The 19,224-nt window shown below is 42.8% G+C and overlaps 1 protein-coding gene across 12 annotated transcripts in view; it reads left to right on the plus strand.

Annotated features, from left to right (window-relative positions):
* The window catches only part of BCOR (BCL6 corepressor), a 107,236-nt gene that overhangs the window by 79,009 nt on the left and 9,003 nt on the right, over positions 1-19,224 (plus strand). For 11 of the 12 annotated variants that reach the window (XM_006133942.5, XM_014578961.4, XM_075913232.2 and 8 more), the window contains 3 exons: positions 1,151-1,476; positions 2,060-2,329; positions 10,501-10,667. In XM_006133942.5, the coding sequence (XP_006134004.1) occupies positions 1,151-1,476; positions 2,060-2,329; positions 10,501-10,667 (763 nt within the window). The remainder of the gene's footprint in view (positions 1-1,150; positions 1,477-2,059; positions 2,330-10,500; positions 10,668-19,224) is intronic. The other variant, XM_075913237.2, reaches the window with a different exon arrangement.

Below are 19,224 nucleotides of genomic sequence, written 5' to 3' on the forward strand. Positions count from 1 at the left end.
CCAAAGAAGGTGATTCATACGTTATAGCCCCAGTTCTATTCCTAAGAAAAATTCAAAGTTCCATTAAAAATTATCATGTTCTCTGCTCTCACTTTATCCCAGACCCCTTTTGGACCCTAGAAAAAGTACAAAATTTACTTGTGGTCAGAGCTGTAAAATTCTACTTTTGTAGAAATAAACCATGGAGGAAGCCCAATGCCCTGAGAAATGTAGAAGGGGTGTTAAGCATCAAAATATTTTGCATGTAGATAACTTATTTAATCCTTCTTCTAGTTTTTCAAGGCCTCTAATCAAAGTAGTCTTGGGAAAAAATACTAGTTTCTCATTCCACTAGGAATCCATCTACTTTGTAGGTGGAAAGACATAATAAGCCTATTTCAGAATTTATTTGGAAAGAACTAAAAAGCTGAGGTGCTGCTTTCTCCATCCATTGTTGTCTTTGAGCATAGAGATTCCTTTGAGTCTTTCCCGAATGCTCTCCTCCAAAGCCACTCTGATTGCCAGATGCTTGGACTAGATGGACGGGATGGATCGCTTGATAATTGTTCTGTTCATTCCCTTTGAAGCATTTGGTATTGGCCATTGTCAGAAGACCGAATACTGGGCTAGATCTGACTGATTATGGCCATTCTTATGTTCATTTGCTACAAACCGAAATATCTTCCCCACCTTACCCCATATATCTCTTGACTGTCACTTAAACTTGCAAAAGGCAGAAAAACTAAGCAGTTCCCAACCTGATGAAGAAAGTGGGCTCCCATTCTGATAAGACATTTACAGGTAAGGAAATTGATTTTGTCATTCACATCCACCAAAGCCAGTTGAAAGACTTTCTGCTCCCTGCTTTGAGGCTAGATGTTGCAGTGTGTAGGTTACATATCATTGCTGTGATTGGCCTCTGCAGTACCTAAGACACAATAGTAATAGAAACTTTCCTGTAGTGGTTTTATCAGACAATTACAGCTACTTTAAACTTAGCATCTTGTGTGTGCATATATTTACATTTTGAATGTGGAATACGTAAAGTATTAATGACTTGAAAATGTAATTGGTGAATCTCTTAAACAATGAAAGAGTTAGTGTTAAGTATTAACAATGGGTTTTCCTCTCAACACACACTGCAACCTGTAATGCCTTTCCTCCCATTTAGGATTGCCTCTTTTCATGGTCTCTCCACCCCCGAAGAGCCTTTCATCCACCAATGCAAACAGCAAAAGGCAGACTCAGCCAAACTGTACTCCAGCCTCAAGGTTGGCTGCCAAACAGCAGAAAATTAAAGAAATCCGGAATACAGATGTGCCGTGCACAGATGAAGAAGAGGATTTCCAAGCTTCATCCCTGCTACAGAGATATGAGTGTGAGAAGCCATCAGGGAAACGTCAGTGTAAAACAAAACACTTGGCACTACAGGAGAGGAGAAGGAGGTCATCCCTGACAGCAGATGACACCACAGATATTGAAAACACTGAAGATAAGGTATCTTTATTTAGACTTAATCATCCACTAACCTCACAAAATGTACAGCAGAGCCAGCCTACTCAAGCTAACACATTACTGTGCTGTGTAGCTATACAGGACACCCTGCCTGTAACAAACCCATTGGGTTCATTAGAGCTAGGGGTTCGTTATAGTGAAAGAGACCCGCCTGTGGGGGAGGGGGTGCCTGACAGCTCCTCCAGCCCCAGGGCTGCAGTGGGGGCTGACTGCTCCTCTAGCTATGCTGTCAGACCTCACCATAGCAATGGGGGTTGAGGTGGGATTTAGGGACCGGGTTCATTATTGCCAAAGGTTCATTATTATGAAGGGTGCACTAGCAAGAATGGACTGTAATTGTATTCAGACTCCTCCCTTTAGCTATTTTGCATGCTTTGGATTTGTTCTGTCTGAGATAAAGCCTAATTCATACATAAAGAACTGAGGCGTTGTAAAGCTGAGGAGTTGTAACATGAGTAAATTTTTGTAATGAGAACAGAAATGTAATTCTTAACTGGGAAAATATATTCCCATCAGCGTGTTCGTTAAAAAGGGGGGAAAAAAAATCCAATAATGATTTTGACAGGTCACGGTAACAAGAAGATTCAGAAAGCGACCAGAGCCTACTTCAGACTGTGACTCCTCACCAGCCAAATCATATGAGCAGAAGCTGTATGATCGCCTGCAGCAGACTTCCTCATTATTACCTGTCTCTCAGCCCTCGCAGTTGCAGATTGCAAGCACCCCTCAGGAGACCACCCCAAGTCGTCCCATGCCGCCTGAAGCACGAAGACTTATTGTCAATAAGAATGCTGGTGAAACTCTTCTGCAAAGGGCAGCGCGTTTGGGATATGAGGCAAGAATCACTTTAAATACTCTAAATTGGGATGTGGGAGCAGTTTTGCATTGATATATATATTTTTTAAATCTTTTATTTGTATACAGGGCTAAAGACACTTTGTAATTCCAGGTTATGGGATCCTGGTGCACTGACAAGGTAGCTACAGATTTTAGTTCACAACATTTCTATTCTTGGGCGAGGGGTATTTTTTTTACTGAAGCGTTGTTAAATCTGAGTATTTGGAGTTGTAGAAAGGAGTGAAAACTTGTTAACTTGCTTGGTTATAGAATACAGCACAGGCCTAAACCTGTGGTGCTCTGCTCCCTCAGCTCCTGTTACAGTTTTTGGGAGTGGAGGGCATGCAATGGCTTGAGAACTGGACTCGTATATGAAGTTTTGTTAAGGGGTTGAAAACCCCACCATTATATTGTCTAACAGTGTATAAAATGACAAATTAATGTTCTATATGGTGTATGGAGAGTTTTAATGAGCTGTGGTTTTGCTTTCCTGATGTAAATTATGTGCCCTTTATCCAAAATATTTTTTTTTAAGGAAAATGGACAGTGTTGATATTTGAGCCTGAACGTAATGCTTGGTGTGTCTGCATGTTGGGATATGTTGCAGAAAGTGTTCTAAATGTTTTTAGAGTTTGACGTTTCTTAGCATTGGTGCTTCTCTAAACAAACAGATCTAGCTCCTACAAAAATCAGTAGTTGCTGAATCCACCAGCAAGTACTCAAACATGGTTTTATTTATTGGTTGAGGGGGAAAATATACCGGTGTAGAAGGATGTTAATATCATTAGGGTCCCAATCGCACAAAGAATTACTGTGACAAAGTGGTCCATCATGAGTGTGATTACTGATTTGATGGTATTAGTTAGTGTAGGGATACGGAGCTATAAAGCTTGCCCTAACTTTGAAAGAGACAGTTTGGACTGAGAGCTTGGGTTGGACCAAGTCTATACGCAGAAGGGGTGTGAAGGTTGCAAAAGCACCCCCCGCCATGGACCCCAAGTGAGCATGCTGTGGCCAACCAGGGGAAGGCTGGTTTCCAGATGGTTTAACCAAAAAAAACCTACCGGGGAAAAAATTATGTTGAGAGGGAAAAAAAGGTGGAGACCAAAGTTGTTGGGGGAGGGGGAAAGTACCCCAAGAGTTAAGCAAAATATATAAATAAAAATTAAATAGCCATTTTGGGGGGCTTTTTGGCCCTAACGGGCTGCTGGTGGCTGCCCACTATCTTGCTTCCCTGCGCCGGGCCCAACAGCTCCCCTGCGGAAACTGGTAAGCGCCCGAGATTTTCGCCTCCTGCCTGGGGGGGGAAAAAAAATCAGAAAATACCAGACATTTTAGGTGTCTGGTATTTTCTGAATTATTTTTACCGGACAGGAGGCAAAAATATCAGACTGTCTGGTTCAATACTGGACACCTGGCAACCCTAAAGGCAGGAGCAGCACACTGCCTGAGCCTCCCTCCCCATGACCTGACCAGCCGGGGAAAGGGAAGAGGGCTGATTTCCCTGCTTACTTGGAGGACCATGGGGGGGGGGGGGGTGAATTCATATGCTTGCAGTCCACATTTACAAAAAAGCACCCCCAGCTCCAGCAGAAATTCCTGCGTATAGGCCTATACGCGAGGCCTGTTGCTGTTTTGAAGATTGTCAGCCTGGAAGTCTGGTTTAGGCAGAGGCCTGTACACCTTGAAGGATTTGCTCTAGCCCATGAAAATTTTTTTCCTTGGGAACTTAGTTTAGGCAGAAGCCTGTTGCAACTTCAGAAGGCTTAATTTAAAGTTTGGAAAGATTTTAATTTAGCCAGACAAACAGTCTAATTCGGGGTTTTCATACTTGAGCTATGATTATGAAATTGCTATAGGAATATTTACAACTTGCATTATTTCTATTCACATGGGACCTGAATTTAAACAGATTTTTTTTTTAAAGTTCCGTAATCTCTCTTGCTTCTCCAGAGTAGCTGAGGCTGACCCACAGTTTCCATGTCAAGACTGCTATGTGATACTTACGAGTACTTTGAGTAGTCTCAAGTTCAAGTGAATGTCTCATTTTAAGTATTTTTAAATATTCAGTTGGGGTTTTTTTTTAAAAAATGAAAATGATTTGACTCTTAGGTCAATATTAACATTTTTTAACAATTCTCCCTTAAAAGGGTTGAGTTTTTTCGGTTGTTGGATTTTTGTGTGTGTGTTTCCATTGAGCAGGAGGGAGAGAGAAGAGAGCAAAGCAGTGATGGGAAAAGTCCAATGTGGATACTGCAGTGTTATGGCTGTGATAAATCTGGAGACTCCCTTCTAGGGCTAGAACAATGAGTAATCAAAGCTCCATTGTAATTAAGTTTGGTGACACCCTGTTTAGGTTTGGTCAGTGATTGAAATTGCCATTTCATAACCAAAATCGTTGGGGAAAAGAAGATTCTGTGTTTCTCTGGAAAGGTGCTGAGTAGCAGGGTTGAAAATGTTATTTACGAAGCGAGACACTTCCTTTGTGAAACAGTCTCCATCTCTTCCCTCCCCAATGGAAAAACCCTTCTCCTGCCACTGACAGGTACTAGCCCCTAGACCAGTGGTTCTCAGACTGTGGTCCACGGACCACTAGCAGTCCACGGCAACCTTTCCAGGTGGTCCATGGCTTGAGCTCAGCTCCCCCCCCACAGCGAGGAGCCTGCACTGGTGCTCCAGCCTTGGCTTCCCTCTCCCGCAAGGTTGGAGCGTCAACGCCTGCTTGCCTCTTGGGGGCGGGGTGTGTGTGAAAGACCTGAGCCTTGCTGTGTGATCCTTATTTAAAATGAAGTTTGATAAACTAAAATGAAAATGTTAAAGCACTCATCTGTTTAATAATTTAATTTAATATTTCCTTTCTTTTCTTACTGGTTAAATTAAACCATTCTCCCTAGCCGCAGCACTAGCAAAATGGCTTGGGTGTAATTATGTAATTAATGGTGAGTTTCTATTAGCAACTGGTGGCCCATGGAAATATTTGAATTGAGGCAGGTGGGCCATGGGCCAAAAAGTTTGAGAACCACTGCCCTAGGCTTTTCCTCCTGTTTAGCAATTCTGTCTTGTTGGCTAAATGTCTGAGACCATGGATTTCTGCAATCTCATTGGAGTTAACTACAGCAACACGTGTAACTGTTTGTTTGCAGTTCCACAGCTGCAAAATTGCAGTTTGATACAAGATTGTTGCAAGTTTTTTGCTGGCCAGCTAGAGAGCATATATAAGTATACTGAAAGAGCTGCATTCAGCATTCTGTAAGCCACCAGCACATAACTCCAAATATATATTTAAAAGGCACTTCATCTGTCTCTCTAGGCAGGACTAGCTCTGTGACTTGTAAAACTCTGCACAGCAAGACAGTGAGGCACTTTTCAGCTTCCTCTCTGCCTAGGGGCCAGGTCCTTTTGCAGTCTGCTCTGGGACTGCATCTGCTGAAATGTTATGGGCTTGTGCATGCAGCATAAGTCTAAGAATCCCATTCTTTTTATGTTGCATCTTAACTATAACTTGCTCTTTTTGTACCTTGTGAAACAGTGGGGGAGAATTATTGGAAAATGAGACGTTTGTTTCATCCAGAGAAATGTACTGGAACTCATTTCCTTTGTCTTTGACAATGGAGACTCTCAATTGTTGTTACTCATTCCCTTGCCAATTCTCCACACCTTCCCCTCCCCTCGGTGACACTGACCATGGAGAGGAATCCTTGGATTTATAGTGGTAGGTCTATACTGCGATGATAAACCTGTGACACTGGATCTCCAAGCCTGGGTCAGCTGACTCAGGCTTGGATTGTGGGGCTAAAAATAGCAGTGCAGATGTTTATACACAGGCTGGAGCCTGGTATTGAGACCCTCTTGCCCTTAGAGGATCTCTGATCCCAAGCTTCAACCCAAATGTCTAATTTTATAGTTCCACAGACTGAACTTGGCAAAACCCAGTCGGTGGACCCACGCCAGCCTGAGTCATGTGGTAGGTTTTTTACCACAGCGTAGACACATCCAAATAATACGGAGGAGGGAACAAAACTAATGTAATGTTTAAAATGAAGGTGATGTATTTGACACTGCTTACAAGCCTTTGATGATACTCTTCTCTCCCTCTACGCTTTTAGTGGGTGATATGCTTTTGTCTCCCCTCTCCATTGCTGTTCTGAATGATGATTTATAATCCTGCCATCAGACCCTCTTGTAGGTAGCTAGTGTAAAGAACTTGCCTGGAATTAAAATCTATGGCTATGTCTAGACTGCAAGCCTCTTTCAAAAGAGGCTTTTTCGAAAGAGTGTCTAGACTACAACCAGTACTTTCAAAAAAGCAAGCCACTTTTTTGAAAAAGAGCACCCAGGCTGTCTGGATGCTCTTTCGAAAAAGCACAGTTTGCATTACATAGTGCCTTTTTTCGAAAGAGCTCTTTTGGAAAAAAAAGGCATTCTTCCTTGTAAAGCGAGGCTTTCTGCAGTCAAAAAAACTGCGGCGTTCTTTCAGTATGCCAGCAGTCTAGACGCAGGGGAAGTTTTTTTGAGAAAAGGTCACTTTTTTCTGAAAAAAAACCCCCTGTAGTCTAGACATACTGTATGTGGTTTGTTTGGTGGCAAGGGGGAGGGTCCTATTTCTTCGGGAGGGCAGAGTAGCGCTGGAAGCTATAGAATCTCTGCAAGCCCCTTGCCCAGACTGTCCCATTTACTTGTCTTTAGATGAAACCTTATTTCACCTCCTTGACTGACCATATTTGAACATTTTCTGTTCTTCTTCTTGCCTAGTACAGTAAAGATGACTGATAGCACAACTTATCCTAGATTGCAGCATTTGTTTCTGAGTATGAGAGTGCGCATAAGAGCTGAGACAGGATACTTTGGCTTACATCTATGCTGTGTAGCCTGGCTGCAGCCAATAACATTACTTAGGCAAGTAAGGTGGAGTAGGCTTAGGCTCTTATGTCTTTGGAGCCTGATCAAAGCACATTGATAGGAATCTTTCCAGTGACTTCCAGGTGGTTTGGATCAGGCCTGTGGTTAACTGGGATGTCAGTATCATAAGTACATTCTGTACCGGAACCATTAAATAAATATTATTTAAATGATTTAAGTACAGTTTTAAGCATACTAATTTTTTTTTGCCTATAGGGAGCATAAAACCACACCCAAAGAAGATAAAGAGGCTGTGTGTTAAATATGATTTGAGTTGTAAAGCTACTTTTCATTCTGTTTGGTGCTTTTAGTCAGTGTTTGCATCCGAAAGTACTCTCTTCCCCCTCCCCTCAGGTCAATTCAGGATTCAGCTGTGCCAGGAAAGGCAACAGTGTTAGGGAGACATTGGTATTTGATGAGGAGGGCAATCAACATTGGAGACTGAGAGAAGAGGACTGAAATTCCCCTCAGGGACTCTCCCCAGTGTTCCAGTGGAGAGGGTGGACTTTGCCTTTTCGTGGATTGTGCAGGCGGGTTGGCCTGTAGAATCTATGGATCCCTATGATGTCCTGGAGTCTGGTGCTTTTGTGCAATCTCCTAGCTCCATGTTACTCTTGCATTTCAACAAGGCTGTATTAGAGCTATGCTGGCCATTTTCCCCTTAAGATCAGGAGAAGATTACTTCCATGGTGCAGAGTGACTCAGCAGAATAACACATACTGTTTTATCCATGGGTTTCACCCCTGGACTGGGTGGAGAATAATCCATATAACCATCTGTGGGTCAAGGGTCAGAGAGCAAGGTGCACAGATCTAGTCTGCATTTCCATGTGGAAAGGAAAAGACTCCCATTAGGATTGGAGGCGGGAAGAAAGGCAGGGGAAATGGATTAGGAGATCTGCGCTCATGTTTAAAATGTTAAAGTTTTAGGTATCTTACACTACGAAATTTTAGGAGGGAATTAAAATGTAAAGCTTTTAAAATATGTGGTGTTTTCCTTAACATTACTGTTTGCTATTTAGCTAAAGAAACCGCAGGCAGTAAAAACAGCTATGGTGTAGCTTTTGCTGGTGGCAAACTAGCTGATTCTTTGGATTTACTAAGACTGTGATATTGAAATCACTGCTTTAAATGGACCATCTGAATATATCCAACTTGGCCTGTGCAAGCTTCAGAAATTTTCTCTAAGGTTAAAAGAGAGAGGCGTTTATGAATCCAAAAGGGTTGTGCTACCACATGTTCATGCATTCAGCAGTGATGGTTAAATTTTCTATGAATTGAATCAATTGTGTTAAAAATGTTAATGAGGCATATAATTAATTAACAATGTAGAGTTTTATGGTCTTCATGCTTACATTTTGTGGTTAATAACCTTGTTGCCTCTTAACATGGACTTAACCCAAAAAATTAGCCTTTGGTCTGGTCAATATTCTGTCCTAGAAAGTCTCTTTCCTTCTAACAAAAATAAAAATTAATAAACTAAATTTGGAAGCTTTACATTGTTTTAAAAAGTAACTGACTGCATTTTAAAACTACACCTCATTATTACCGTAACTACAGTTAGCTAAAAGTCAGCTAGTTTGCAGCCAATAAAGCCTTCGTACTTGGTCAAGTAAGTGGGCTACATGCAACCCATCTTTTAAAGACAATTGTGCCACATTCTACCTTCAAATAAGCACGTATCTAAGGGCATAATTTGGCCTGTTGTGTTTTAACTATGTACTGTTGAGCAATATTATATTTGAAATCAAATTTATTAAATCTTTTCCTCTCACAGTGAGCAATTACTATAAAAGAAAATGGTTTGTGGTAGCATTCATCAATCCCTTTTTTGATATCCCTTAAAATAGGACTTTGCATGCATGCTCACAAAGTTCTAAAATAAAAATCCTTTAGTCTGAAAATTCTCAGTCAACATTTTTTACGTTTAAAGGAAATTCAGGTTCCAGAATTAATTAACAGACTTTTCAGACAGACATGGGGGAGGGAGTTCAGACAAAGACCATAGTCCTTTGATTTTGGTCTTCAGAATTATTAATGGGAACAATAAAGCTTTTGGTTGGTGAAACACCAGACTGCTGGGATCTAGGTAAATTGATCTGTGCACAAGGAGTAAGTGGCTGATGTACTTGATCCCAGTGTCATGTGACTAGGTTTCTTTCCTTGGCTGGGACAGACAGCTCATTAGCTTGCTGTTATCCACTTTAGTGTGGTTAGTGAGGGCCTGCTAAAAGAACAGCTTCATGCTGTATCCTAGATACCAATTCTCAGGTCAGGTATACCAAGAGCACAGATTATTGTAGGCTTTCCGGTAGATTTTTAAACTGAAAGAATATATGCATTACACCTAGCTTTTTATTCTTTCTGCATTGAAAAAGGAAACAATCCACATTGCTTCCAAATAAACATGCAGACAGTTCACTGCTTGCCCTTTAAAGGCAGAGAATGCCGAATTAATGGATTGCAGCTAATCTTAGGGCACATGAACTATTTATGAATTGCATCATATATTTGTGCCTCTCACATAAATAAATGAAACTTGCACCAATCCCAAATTTTTGGTTGAGTGATGGAGCAGTCATTGTTTCAAGGTTGCATGAGAGCACAGAGTTGAGGATGGCCTAGGCCTTCAACCATGGTATATTTGACTGCAAGATGAATTGTGTTAAATCCACATGACTTCCCGCAGTGATAGGTTATTTATTGGAAACGAGCATCTGGCTGTAGTTCCGAATGAAGAAAATCACTATGGGTGAAATTCTGGCTCCATTGATTTCACTGGGGCTTGGATTTTCTTATGATTAGTTTTCTAATGGAAACCATTGTCCTTCATGTCTTTAAAAACTTTATCAAGCTAACATTGAATACATTACTGCTGTGCTTGGAACATTTTTTCATTTTAATGTTTTTATACATGGGGGTTTACACTGAGCAAATTCGGAGGAAAGAGAGGCCATAATTTAATGTGCAATGTGTACATCGATTCTCTGTCTTCTACTATCATCCCACTGTTGCGCATAGAGAGCATAGCGCTGTGCAATACACTGCTGCCTTGCTTATGAAAAAACAGCAGTCTGACTTTAAAAATGATACTTCTATGGAGGTGAGAGCCACATGATTTTTTTTCCTCTCTCATGAGCGTGCGCATACACACACTCTTCTTTCCAAACTGAGCAAGCCTAGTCAAAGAGAGACATGTTGAAGATATGCACATTGCCACAGCAACAAATAATGTGACTTATCTATCCCTCCTCCCCTTCTTTATTTCCAGGAAGTGGTTCTGTATTGTTTGGAAAACAAGGTCTGTGATGTAAATCATCGTGACAATGCGGGTTATTGTGCCCTCCATGAGGCCTGCGCCAGAGGCTGGCTGAGCATTGTGCGACATCTCCTAGAGTATGGGGCTGATGTTAACTGCAGCGCTCAGGATGGAACCAGGTTAGCAATGTTTTAGTTACTAAGAAATTTACTAGTGCTTTGTGGTACATTAATGAAGTAACACATGGTGGGATTATTGTGTCATACGTTACATTTGCTGTTCTGGAAGAATAACTAAAAATGTATTTCTCTAATGAATGTGTCCTTTACAGATTTGTCACTCTTTGGTCTTTGTAAGTTTTGGAATTGGCTAAAGTTTATACACAGGAAAATTTGTTACACCATGTTTCTTTAGGACACCTAGCCTCTAATTTCCAGTTCACGTTTTTTCTTTGTCCAAAACTGATGTAAGAGAATCTTCATTCTCACGTCACCTTCTTTTTCACTGTAGGAGGCATATTTTTCTTTTGTGACTAGTGTATGTTTAACTTTGTTTTACCTGTGAATTTTAATGTTTGATATACTGATATTTTTTAGGAAAGTCTTTACTTCTTTTTAGCTTTATGAAACTTCTTATTGAACTGCTATGGAATTGATAACCGAAGACTTTGATCCTATAGATATGCTCTATGCACTGTTTGAGAGGTCCTCTTGCATTAGCTTTATCTCTGTGTTGATATCTAATATGATATATTTTTAATTTAAAACCAATTCATTTTAATTCACCATATAAGACACTCTCCTTTTTGTAAAGTTGATAGTTCCTCTGCTGGCATGTTTTGCTTTCCTCGGAATCCCCATACACATTAGTTCCTGTTTTGAGTAGATGTTGAGACTCTTTGAGGGGCTGAGGAAGTTGCCGTGCATGGTTGCTCAAGCTTTGAATGTGTATCTCTTTGTACTAAGAAAGTTCTTATCTAATTTAATCATAAATGGTTCACCCTCTTCCGTTTCTGAGGAGCTGATCTGGTGACAACTTCTCTTAAATATATTAAGCAGCATGATTTTTTTTTTTTTTTAGGGGCAGGTTACTTTATATTCTGCTACTTTTAAAAATCTAGGGGGTAATGTGTTTCCTTAGGCCTTCTCTACACTAGCAAGTTTTGTCACCAAAAACCCCTTTTTGGCAACAAAACCTAAAGAGTGTTTGCATTGCAGTGTGACAAAAATCGCGTTAAGTGCCCAGTTTTGGTTACATAAAACTTCCAGCTCTGGGAGACTTTTGTCTCTCCCTCCTTTTACTCTTGACAATCTTTGAGTTTATTAAACTTCAGCATGTTTCCCAGAATGCCTGTTTAGCCACTCTGGCCAGTGCTTTGAACTTGGTTGCTCTGCAGTCACATAAATGGGTAAACACCTGCAAGACCCGGGAACTTTAAAATCCATTTCCTGCTGTCTGGCTCATTGTGTGGAGGTCCTCATTTCCTCCCCCCCCCTTTTCCCTGAGAAGATACCATTACTCAAGACACTGTCCTGGTTGGAGCATCGCAGTGCTTTTGGATCTTATCAGTGTCGTCACAGCTGTGAGTGACCCATAGGAACTGATACACGCACAGTCACGTTTCTCAAGCCCTTTGTGCAAAGGAGTACAATGGACACACCCTGCATTGCAGAGCCAAGATAAAAGAACTTGGGCAGGCCTGCCAGAAGGTGGAAGCAAACAGCTGGTCTGGTGCTGCACTCAAAACATGCCATTTTTATAAAGAACTGAATATTATCCTGGGTGGGGAACCCTACGTCCGCACTCGAGGAGAGTCTGGATACTTCCCATAGCACCGAGTCAGAAACAGGAGTTATCCTGGAGACAGAAGTTATTGATGAAGAGATGGAAGTGGATGAGGATTTGGGGCTCAATCCGGTGACAACCTGTGCTCCAGGCAGCGAGGAATTGTTCTCCAGTCCTGATGTTTGTGAGGACTGGAGATGGAGCATGAAGCAAGGAAGGAGACACAGGGTAAGTTGCTATGTAGTCGGGTGGCAGAGGGATGGTGAGGGTGGCAACCACCCAAAGCGGTAAGTTGCTCTGGTGCAGCTGGGGGAGGCAGGGCGGTGGCACAGGCATAGATTGCTGTGTATTGTAATGGGGCAGGCGGCGGCACAGAAAGTTTAACTTGAAGTCGTGGGGGGTGGGCAGCAGCATGGGGCGACCCTGGGCTATATTTTTGTGATCTGGCTAAGCTCTGCCTGGGTCTACATTATGTCCAAACAGAGCATCAATGTATACAGAGGGATCAATAGAATCTTGTAGGAAGATGGTGTTGAAGCTTTTCTTGAGGTACTTACTAATTCTCTCATGGAGATTCCATGGCAGGGCTGCCATTTCCCCACCACTGTGGTATCACACTCTCCCAGACCATGCCTTATACTGTGTTGTCGGTGCCAAGGCGGCTCAGAGTTTGGCTGCATAAGGGAGTGGGTCGCCCCATCTCCCACTCTGCTTGCATCCAGAAGCTGAGCCTGGGTTTGCCTGTTCACTTTCAGTGGTGATATGTCAGCCAGAGTAATGGCAGCCTGTGGACAAATGGAGGATTATTACAAATGGTTTCCATGGACACCTGCTGCACAAGTGCAGACTGTATTTTCTTGAGCCCCCCACCTCCCCCAATGCCCAACTCTCCTTTTTCCCCCCACTCTTCTCCCTCATCTTTAAAACTCACCACGATCAGAGTGTCTGGAGAGAGCTGTGTTTAAAGTAACAAAAAAGTGGCCAGTTTTGTTCAGAGATATGTGGTAGTGAAACAATACAATCTTTATCAGGAACAGTACAGTCACTCTGTTAATGGTCACTTTTCCAGGCCAGCCCTTGAGAAGGCAGGCCTATTCCCCTGCAGACAGTTTGTCAACTAAGGAAAAAACTTCAGAGGTCATGAGAGGATCTGGTCAAGGATGTGTTGCAGCATTCAATGCTTCAAACAGAGAGAAGGGAGCAAAGAAGAGCAAGGGAGAAGCAAGTCAGAATAGAAACCACTGAGCACTTGCTAAAGCTCATGAAAGATCAAAATGAGAGGCAGAAGCGTCTTATCAGGATGTGGAGTGAACAGAACTAAAGACTCCCTGTCAGCATGTGCAGAATTCTTTTCACAGCACCTGTCCTTCCATGCCCACACAGAAGTCTCTATGGCTGCACATACAAAATCCTGTATCCAGCAACCCTCCCTCTGTGCCCACACACTCATTTTCACAGTCAGGTAATGGATTTTCCCCAGCACACTCCATTCCCTGTCAAAGCAGTTGTGACTTTGACAGCTGGATGCGAACATTGTGAGGTTTTCCAATGTCCCTTACCATCCCTTACCACCGAGCATCCTGATTGAAAGACATCAATATAGACAAATGTGATGCAGGTTTCCATAAGTTTCAAAGTGTTTCCTACAGAGCTTCCCTGATACTGATGGCCACCCATGGGTTCCTCTGACAGCCCAAGTGTCTGGCTGTTCAAACTGTGCACCTGTACACTGTGCCTAAGTCCTCCATCCACGGGCAAACACTTCACCCTTACTCGTCTGCTGTAGAGACCTCTCCCTCTTCTTTTCAGTCTGCCAAAGGCACATTCAGCAACCATGTGGCATCAGCCTAGCCTGTTGTTAAACCGCTCCATATTGCTGTCCGGGCGCCCCATGTGCCAGAGCTGCAAGGGGCGAGCCAGGTTGCCTAGGATCACTATGGGCAATTCCTCATTCCTCGCTGTAATTTTCTGGTCTGGAAAGAAAGTCCCTGCCTGCAGCTTTCTGTACAGGCCACAGTTCCTGAAGATGCTGGATCATGCACTTTTCCAGAGCACCCTGCATTTATTTGTCTGTGAAATACCCCCGGTGATCCACAAGCGCCTGAAGCATCATGGAGAAGTAGCCATTCTGAGTGACATTCTGTGTGGCAAGGTGGGGTAGCGCTGTAATGGGGATGTGTGCGCCATCAATTGCCCCGCCACAGTTTGGAAGCCCATGTCAGCAAAGCCAGCCACTATGTCATCCACATTTCCCAGAGTCACAGTCCTACGCAGCAACATGTGAGTTATTGCCGTGCGCACTGCATAAGTGCTGCCCCAAAGGCGGACTTCCTCACTCCAAACTGATCTGCAACTGAAGGGAAGCAATTGGGAGTTTCCAGCTTCCCCAAAGCAATGGCCACATGCTTCTCTAGCAAGACAGCAGCTCTCGTTCAGGTGTCCTTGCGCCGCAGTTCAGGGGCCAGCTCAGCACACAGCTCCAGAAAAGTTGCTTTACGCATCCGAAAGTTTTGTAGCCACTGGTCTTTATCCCACATCCACTCAGTGTGATCCCACCATTCAGTGCTAGTTTCACTAGTCCAAAAGTAGTGATGTACTGTGCACCCTGCCGCTCTGTGACAACCGAATGCAATGTCACTTCGCTGCTGTACCTGTCACTCACATTGTCGTCTGCATCTGAGTTGTCTTCCTCTGCTATTAAGTGCAGAAATAACTCTGCTGCAATGTGCGATGTCCTAAGCACACAGAATGCAACATGGGAGAGAGAGGGCTGAGATCCATGATTTCTCACTGCAGGAGTTCACAGCAAGGACTGTCATTCAAGTGGCATGAAAATAAGCCTGAAGGTGGCTGACAGGATGTTTTTCATGTTCCCAAAATGCCTAGAACTACGTTGCGAGTTCTTACAGAGCTTAGCAACTGAAGGTGACGCTAGGCACTGTTGGATGCATAGCCACATTGCTTTGCTCTTTCTGTGGACAGGGAAGCTAACAATATGGCCATGAAATGTTGGCAGTGTAAACATGATTTGTCTACCTTCTCTTTGGCAACTTTTGCATGACAAACATTATTTTCTTAGTCGAATCTTTCCAGTGTAGACATAGCCTTAGTTAACTTGGATGTTTTATCAGATCTCACTTTCTATGTAACCCAGGACATAAAATTAGCATAACTATGAATCTTATCTCAGCATTGATTGTTTAAGTTTTTTTTCAGTTAGACTAACAGGGCTACCCCTCTGAGACTCTTTTAAAAACAGTCTTTGCATATCAACTTGAAATAGTTAGATTCAGAACAACAAAGCTCCAAGAGTTCTGCTAACCATGGTCAATTAGAAGTCCATGATGTCTATCATTACTAGCCCATCAGTTTGGAAAGAGTTTTTGGAGAGACATTGAATCTAGGGCAAAATTCCTTTCCCATCACCCATCTTTTAAATACAAAAGGTAAAGAAAGGGGGAGATCTTAAACAATCAAAAAAACTCTCCACCAAACTGTTTACTGGTATCACTGGGACTCTAAATCGGTCATGCATAGAAAAATGACTTCGTTTCCAAACAGTAGATAGTAAGTTCGCATTCACAAATGAAGATTATTCCAGTTATGCCAGGGAAAAATATTAGTTCATATACACTCAGGAGCTAGTCATATCTCTTTTTGACGTGTTTGGAGAAAAAAGTATATTTTAAAATACAATTTATTACTTTTCTTTACAAGTTCACTCATAGGTGCTGCCCTTAGAAAGCATTGTGTGGTTCCCTTTGGTGGCAGATTCACTTAGCTTTTTCCTACTCACCGTGAGTAGGACAACATATTCCAATCAGATCTGCTAAGGCTGTTTCTTAGAGCTTAGCAGGCTATAGAGTATAAGTTTCTGTGAAAGATTTCTTGAGGAGGATAATTTTTTCCCTCTTTTGGTTTGTATAGCCAAGCTTGTATCCAAGTATAAGATAGTGATAGTCTTAGGATAAGTACTATTTCTCCCTTAGAACCTTAATTGTATTTGTCCCTATATGCTCCCGCTCCCCCCTCCCCAAAAGTGTGGGGGGGTCTCAGTCACCTTGTGTTCCTCAGCTCCACTGCTGCTTAGTGTATTACTACTTACCGATCAGGAACAGGCACATACAAAATATTGACTACCTTAATTTTCTGAACTAAATATGCATCATTGTCCTCTAATGTTGCCAGTCAGAGATTCTCGGAGTTCCATCATGATGTTGAAGAGAATTCTTTACGCCTATCCACAGTGATATAGCTACATGCACTACCTGTTTCACTGGTCTGTCTGTCTTGGTTTTCAAACTGACCCCAGCTGACCAAATGTGGGATCTGAATTAGTTATTGCCTTCTACCTTTGGTTGGCTCTGTCAATGAAAAGATGTGACCACTGAGGTTATTGCTAGAGTCTGAACCATACAACACTTTCTTTGTAGCTTCCTGAAACCTGAGGGTTTTATGAAATCACTGTAAAGTCTTTGGACAGTTGTCATGAACATAATTTTCTCTCATGTTGAGTGCTTGAGTACTATAGTGATGTGTGCTTTAAAAGCAACTTATATATAATAAGTCACTGGATCGTCTTTTTTTCTCTGGCATTTTTAGATAGATATATTTAAAAGAGAAAATAAGGCAAAGTATATGAATGGAAGAAAATTTCCAAAGTACTTGCCTTTTTTTTGGAAGAGTCCAATGCCAATGAAATACTGCTGAACTTTTTTTTTAAATGGGCTAATAGAAGAAATTAGATGGTGCAACTGCATTTTGGTGTCATGAGGTAGGGCACAATCATGCTACCCCTGCTCCCACTGAGTAGTAATTTAAATCAATGATGTTTTAATCTACAAGCCAGTTCCATACCGTGTGAACAAAGGTGACAGAATCTAGCCTATATTGAATACAATTATCTTGGATGTTTAAATGTGGTTTTAGAAGATCCAGTGCTATGTGAATGTTCACTAGAATACTTAATCTTTGCTGAAGTAGATCAGCCTTTGAGAATACATGTCTATTTTGTTGCTAAATTATTGGCTAATCAAAGATATTATTGTAGGAAAGGTTGAGATCTGTATCTAAGCTCTTAGTTGCATTCCCTTTTACATAATAACGGTAGTAGACTGTGTGTAAGGAGGTTCAGGTAAACATTTTCTTTCCCAGATAGAAATGTATTTGCTTAACAAGTGGTGTGAGACAGCCATCTGATATTTGTGTGTACTACTATTGGCATATTGGGCCTTCTCTCTTCTTTATTTGTAACAACCGATTGTGTACTTTCTCATTTTTCATGAGAACAGCATTCTTCAGCTGAGATACAGGCTGTTTTAAACATGAAGTTTTAGGCTGAGGATGATGAAGTCTGATGCGTTTCTGTTACCAGGCTCATACACTCGTGCTCTCTCATCTGTGGTCAGTTGTCTAGGACATTAGACTCACTTTTCACAGCAAGTTTTTTTTTTTTATTATTATTATTATTATTCTTTTAGCAGCTGAATTAAGTCAGTCCTCTTCCAAAGAAGATCATACCAAAACTGGAATCCTCCTATGCTTTTAAATAAACATATACATTAAATAAAAATCTGGCATAGAGATACTACAGTGCCTAATAAAATAACAACCAACCAAATTACAGGACTGTCTGCAGCAAAGGAGTTCTGATTGGCTTCATAAAGACTGAGCACAAAACTTGAATGGCTTGTGTATGGCCAGCATCCTGAGATACAATTACACTTCAACCGCTTTAATTCAGTAACCCGAGGAAACAGGGACTACCGGATTAAACATTTGGCCGGGCCAGGGAGGGTGTGTAGGCCTGGGTGTGAAGGGGTTCGGGATGGGATGTTAACCTGATGCCCCGCTCCCAGGGGCATATGTTGCTCTGTGCCCTGTGCTGCTCCTGGGTACTGCTCCCCATCACTGTGTGGGAGCGGCAAGGGAAAGCCACAGTGAAAGCATGTCACTGGGCTGCCATTCCCCCGGTTGGGGAAAGGGGGAGCAGCAGCACACAGAGCTGCTTCCTCCTCTATCCCACGGGTGTTCCCAGGCTGGTGGATAAACTGCTGCTTGTAAAATTACCTATTTCAGGAAGAATGAGACTAGAGAATACATGGTAGAGAATATAAATTTGTGCTGTGTGTAGGATGCTGTTGCTTTGGCAGAACCTCCCCATTCCCTCCACACCTGGAGGGGCGTCCTGCCTTCGTAAGAGCTTATCTACACACACGGTGTATCGCTTTAATTGTACCCATAGGTAGGAATTCCACTTGAAATTCCCATAAAATAAACTTGGGGGGGGGGGAGGGAGTCAAAGCTGTGTATGGGATAGGGATGTCGATGAGTAGTCCACTATGTGATTAACCAATAAGCTGGCTTTAAGCAGGCTCCCCATGAGCACCGGGGCTGTCACACACCCCCCCCCCCCAACAGAGGCAGCAGTATGGGGGGGGGGGCAGGCTGGAGCTGATACATGTGAGGCAGCAGCTTTCAAGCCAGTTCCCTGTGCCCCTCTGCCCCTCTGTCTCCTACAGAGGCTGGTTCCCACCCAGCACCAGTTCTGCAGTGTTGCCGGTCCCTTTTCCCGCCCAGGTGCTGCTGCCTCTATCAGGGAGTTTGGACCACTCACGGTCTGGTGCTGCAGCCACGGACCAGCCTCTGTGTGTGGCCAGCCTGGGCTGATGCTGCCAGAGGCTGCTTCAGGGCAGCCGCCCCTACCCCCCACCCCTTGCAGCAGCTGCCTCTGCTCATGGGGAGCTGGTTTTCAAGTGGGCTCCCCTCATGGACTGGCTCCTGCCTGCCACCCCATGCTGCTGTCTCTGGTACAGAAACAGCAGTGCAGGGTGGCAGGGGGCTCCTCAGAAGTGGGGCCAGGAGCGCACTGGCTGCCCGTCCTGCACCCCCAGGGACTATTGAATAGTCATGTAATCGATAAGATTTCATGCAGTTACATGGCTATTCAGT

Source organism: Pelodiscus sinensis, chromosome 1 (genome assembly GCF_052426305.1).
Source record: "Pelodiscus sinensis isolate ZL-2025 chromosome 1, ASM5242630v1, whole genome shotgun sequence".
In the NCBI taxonomy this organism is placed as follows: domain Eukaryota; kingdom Metazoa; phylum Chordata; order Testudines; family Trionychidae; genus Pelodiscus; species Pelodiscus sinensis.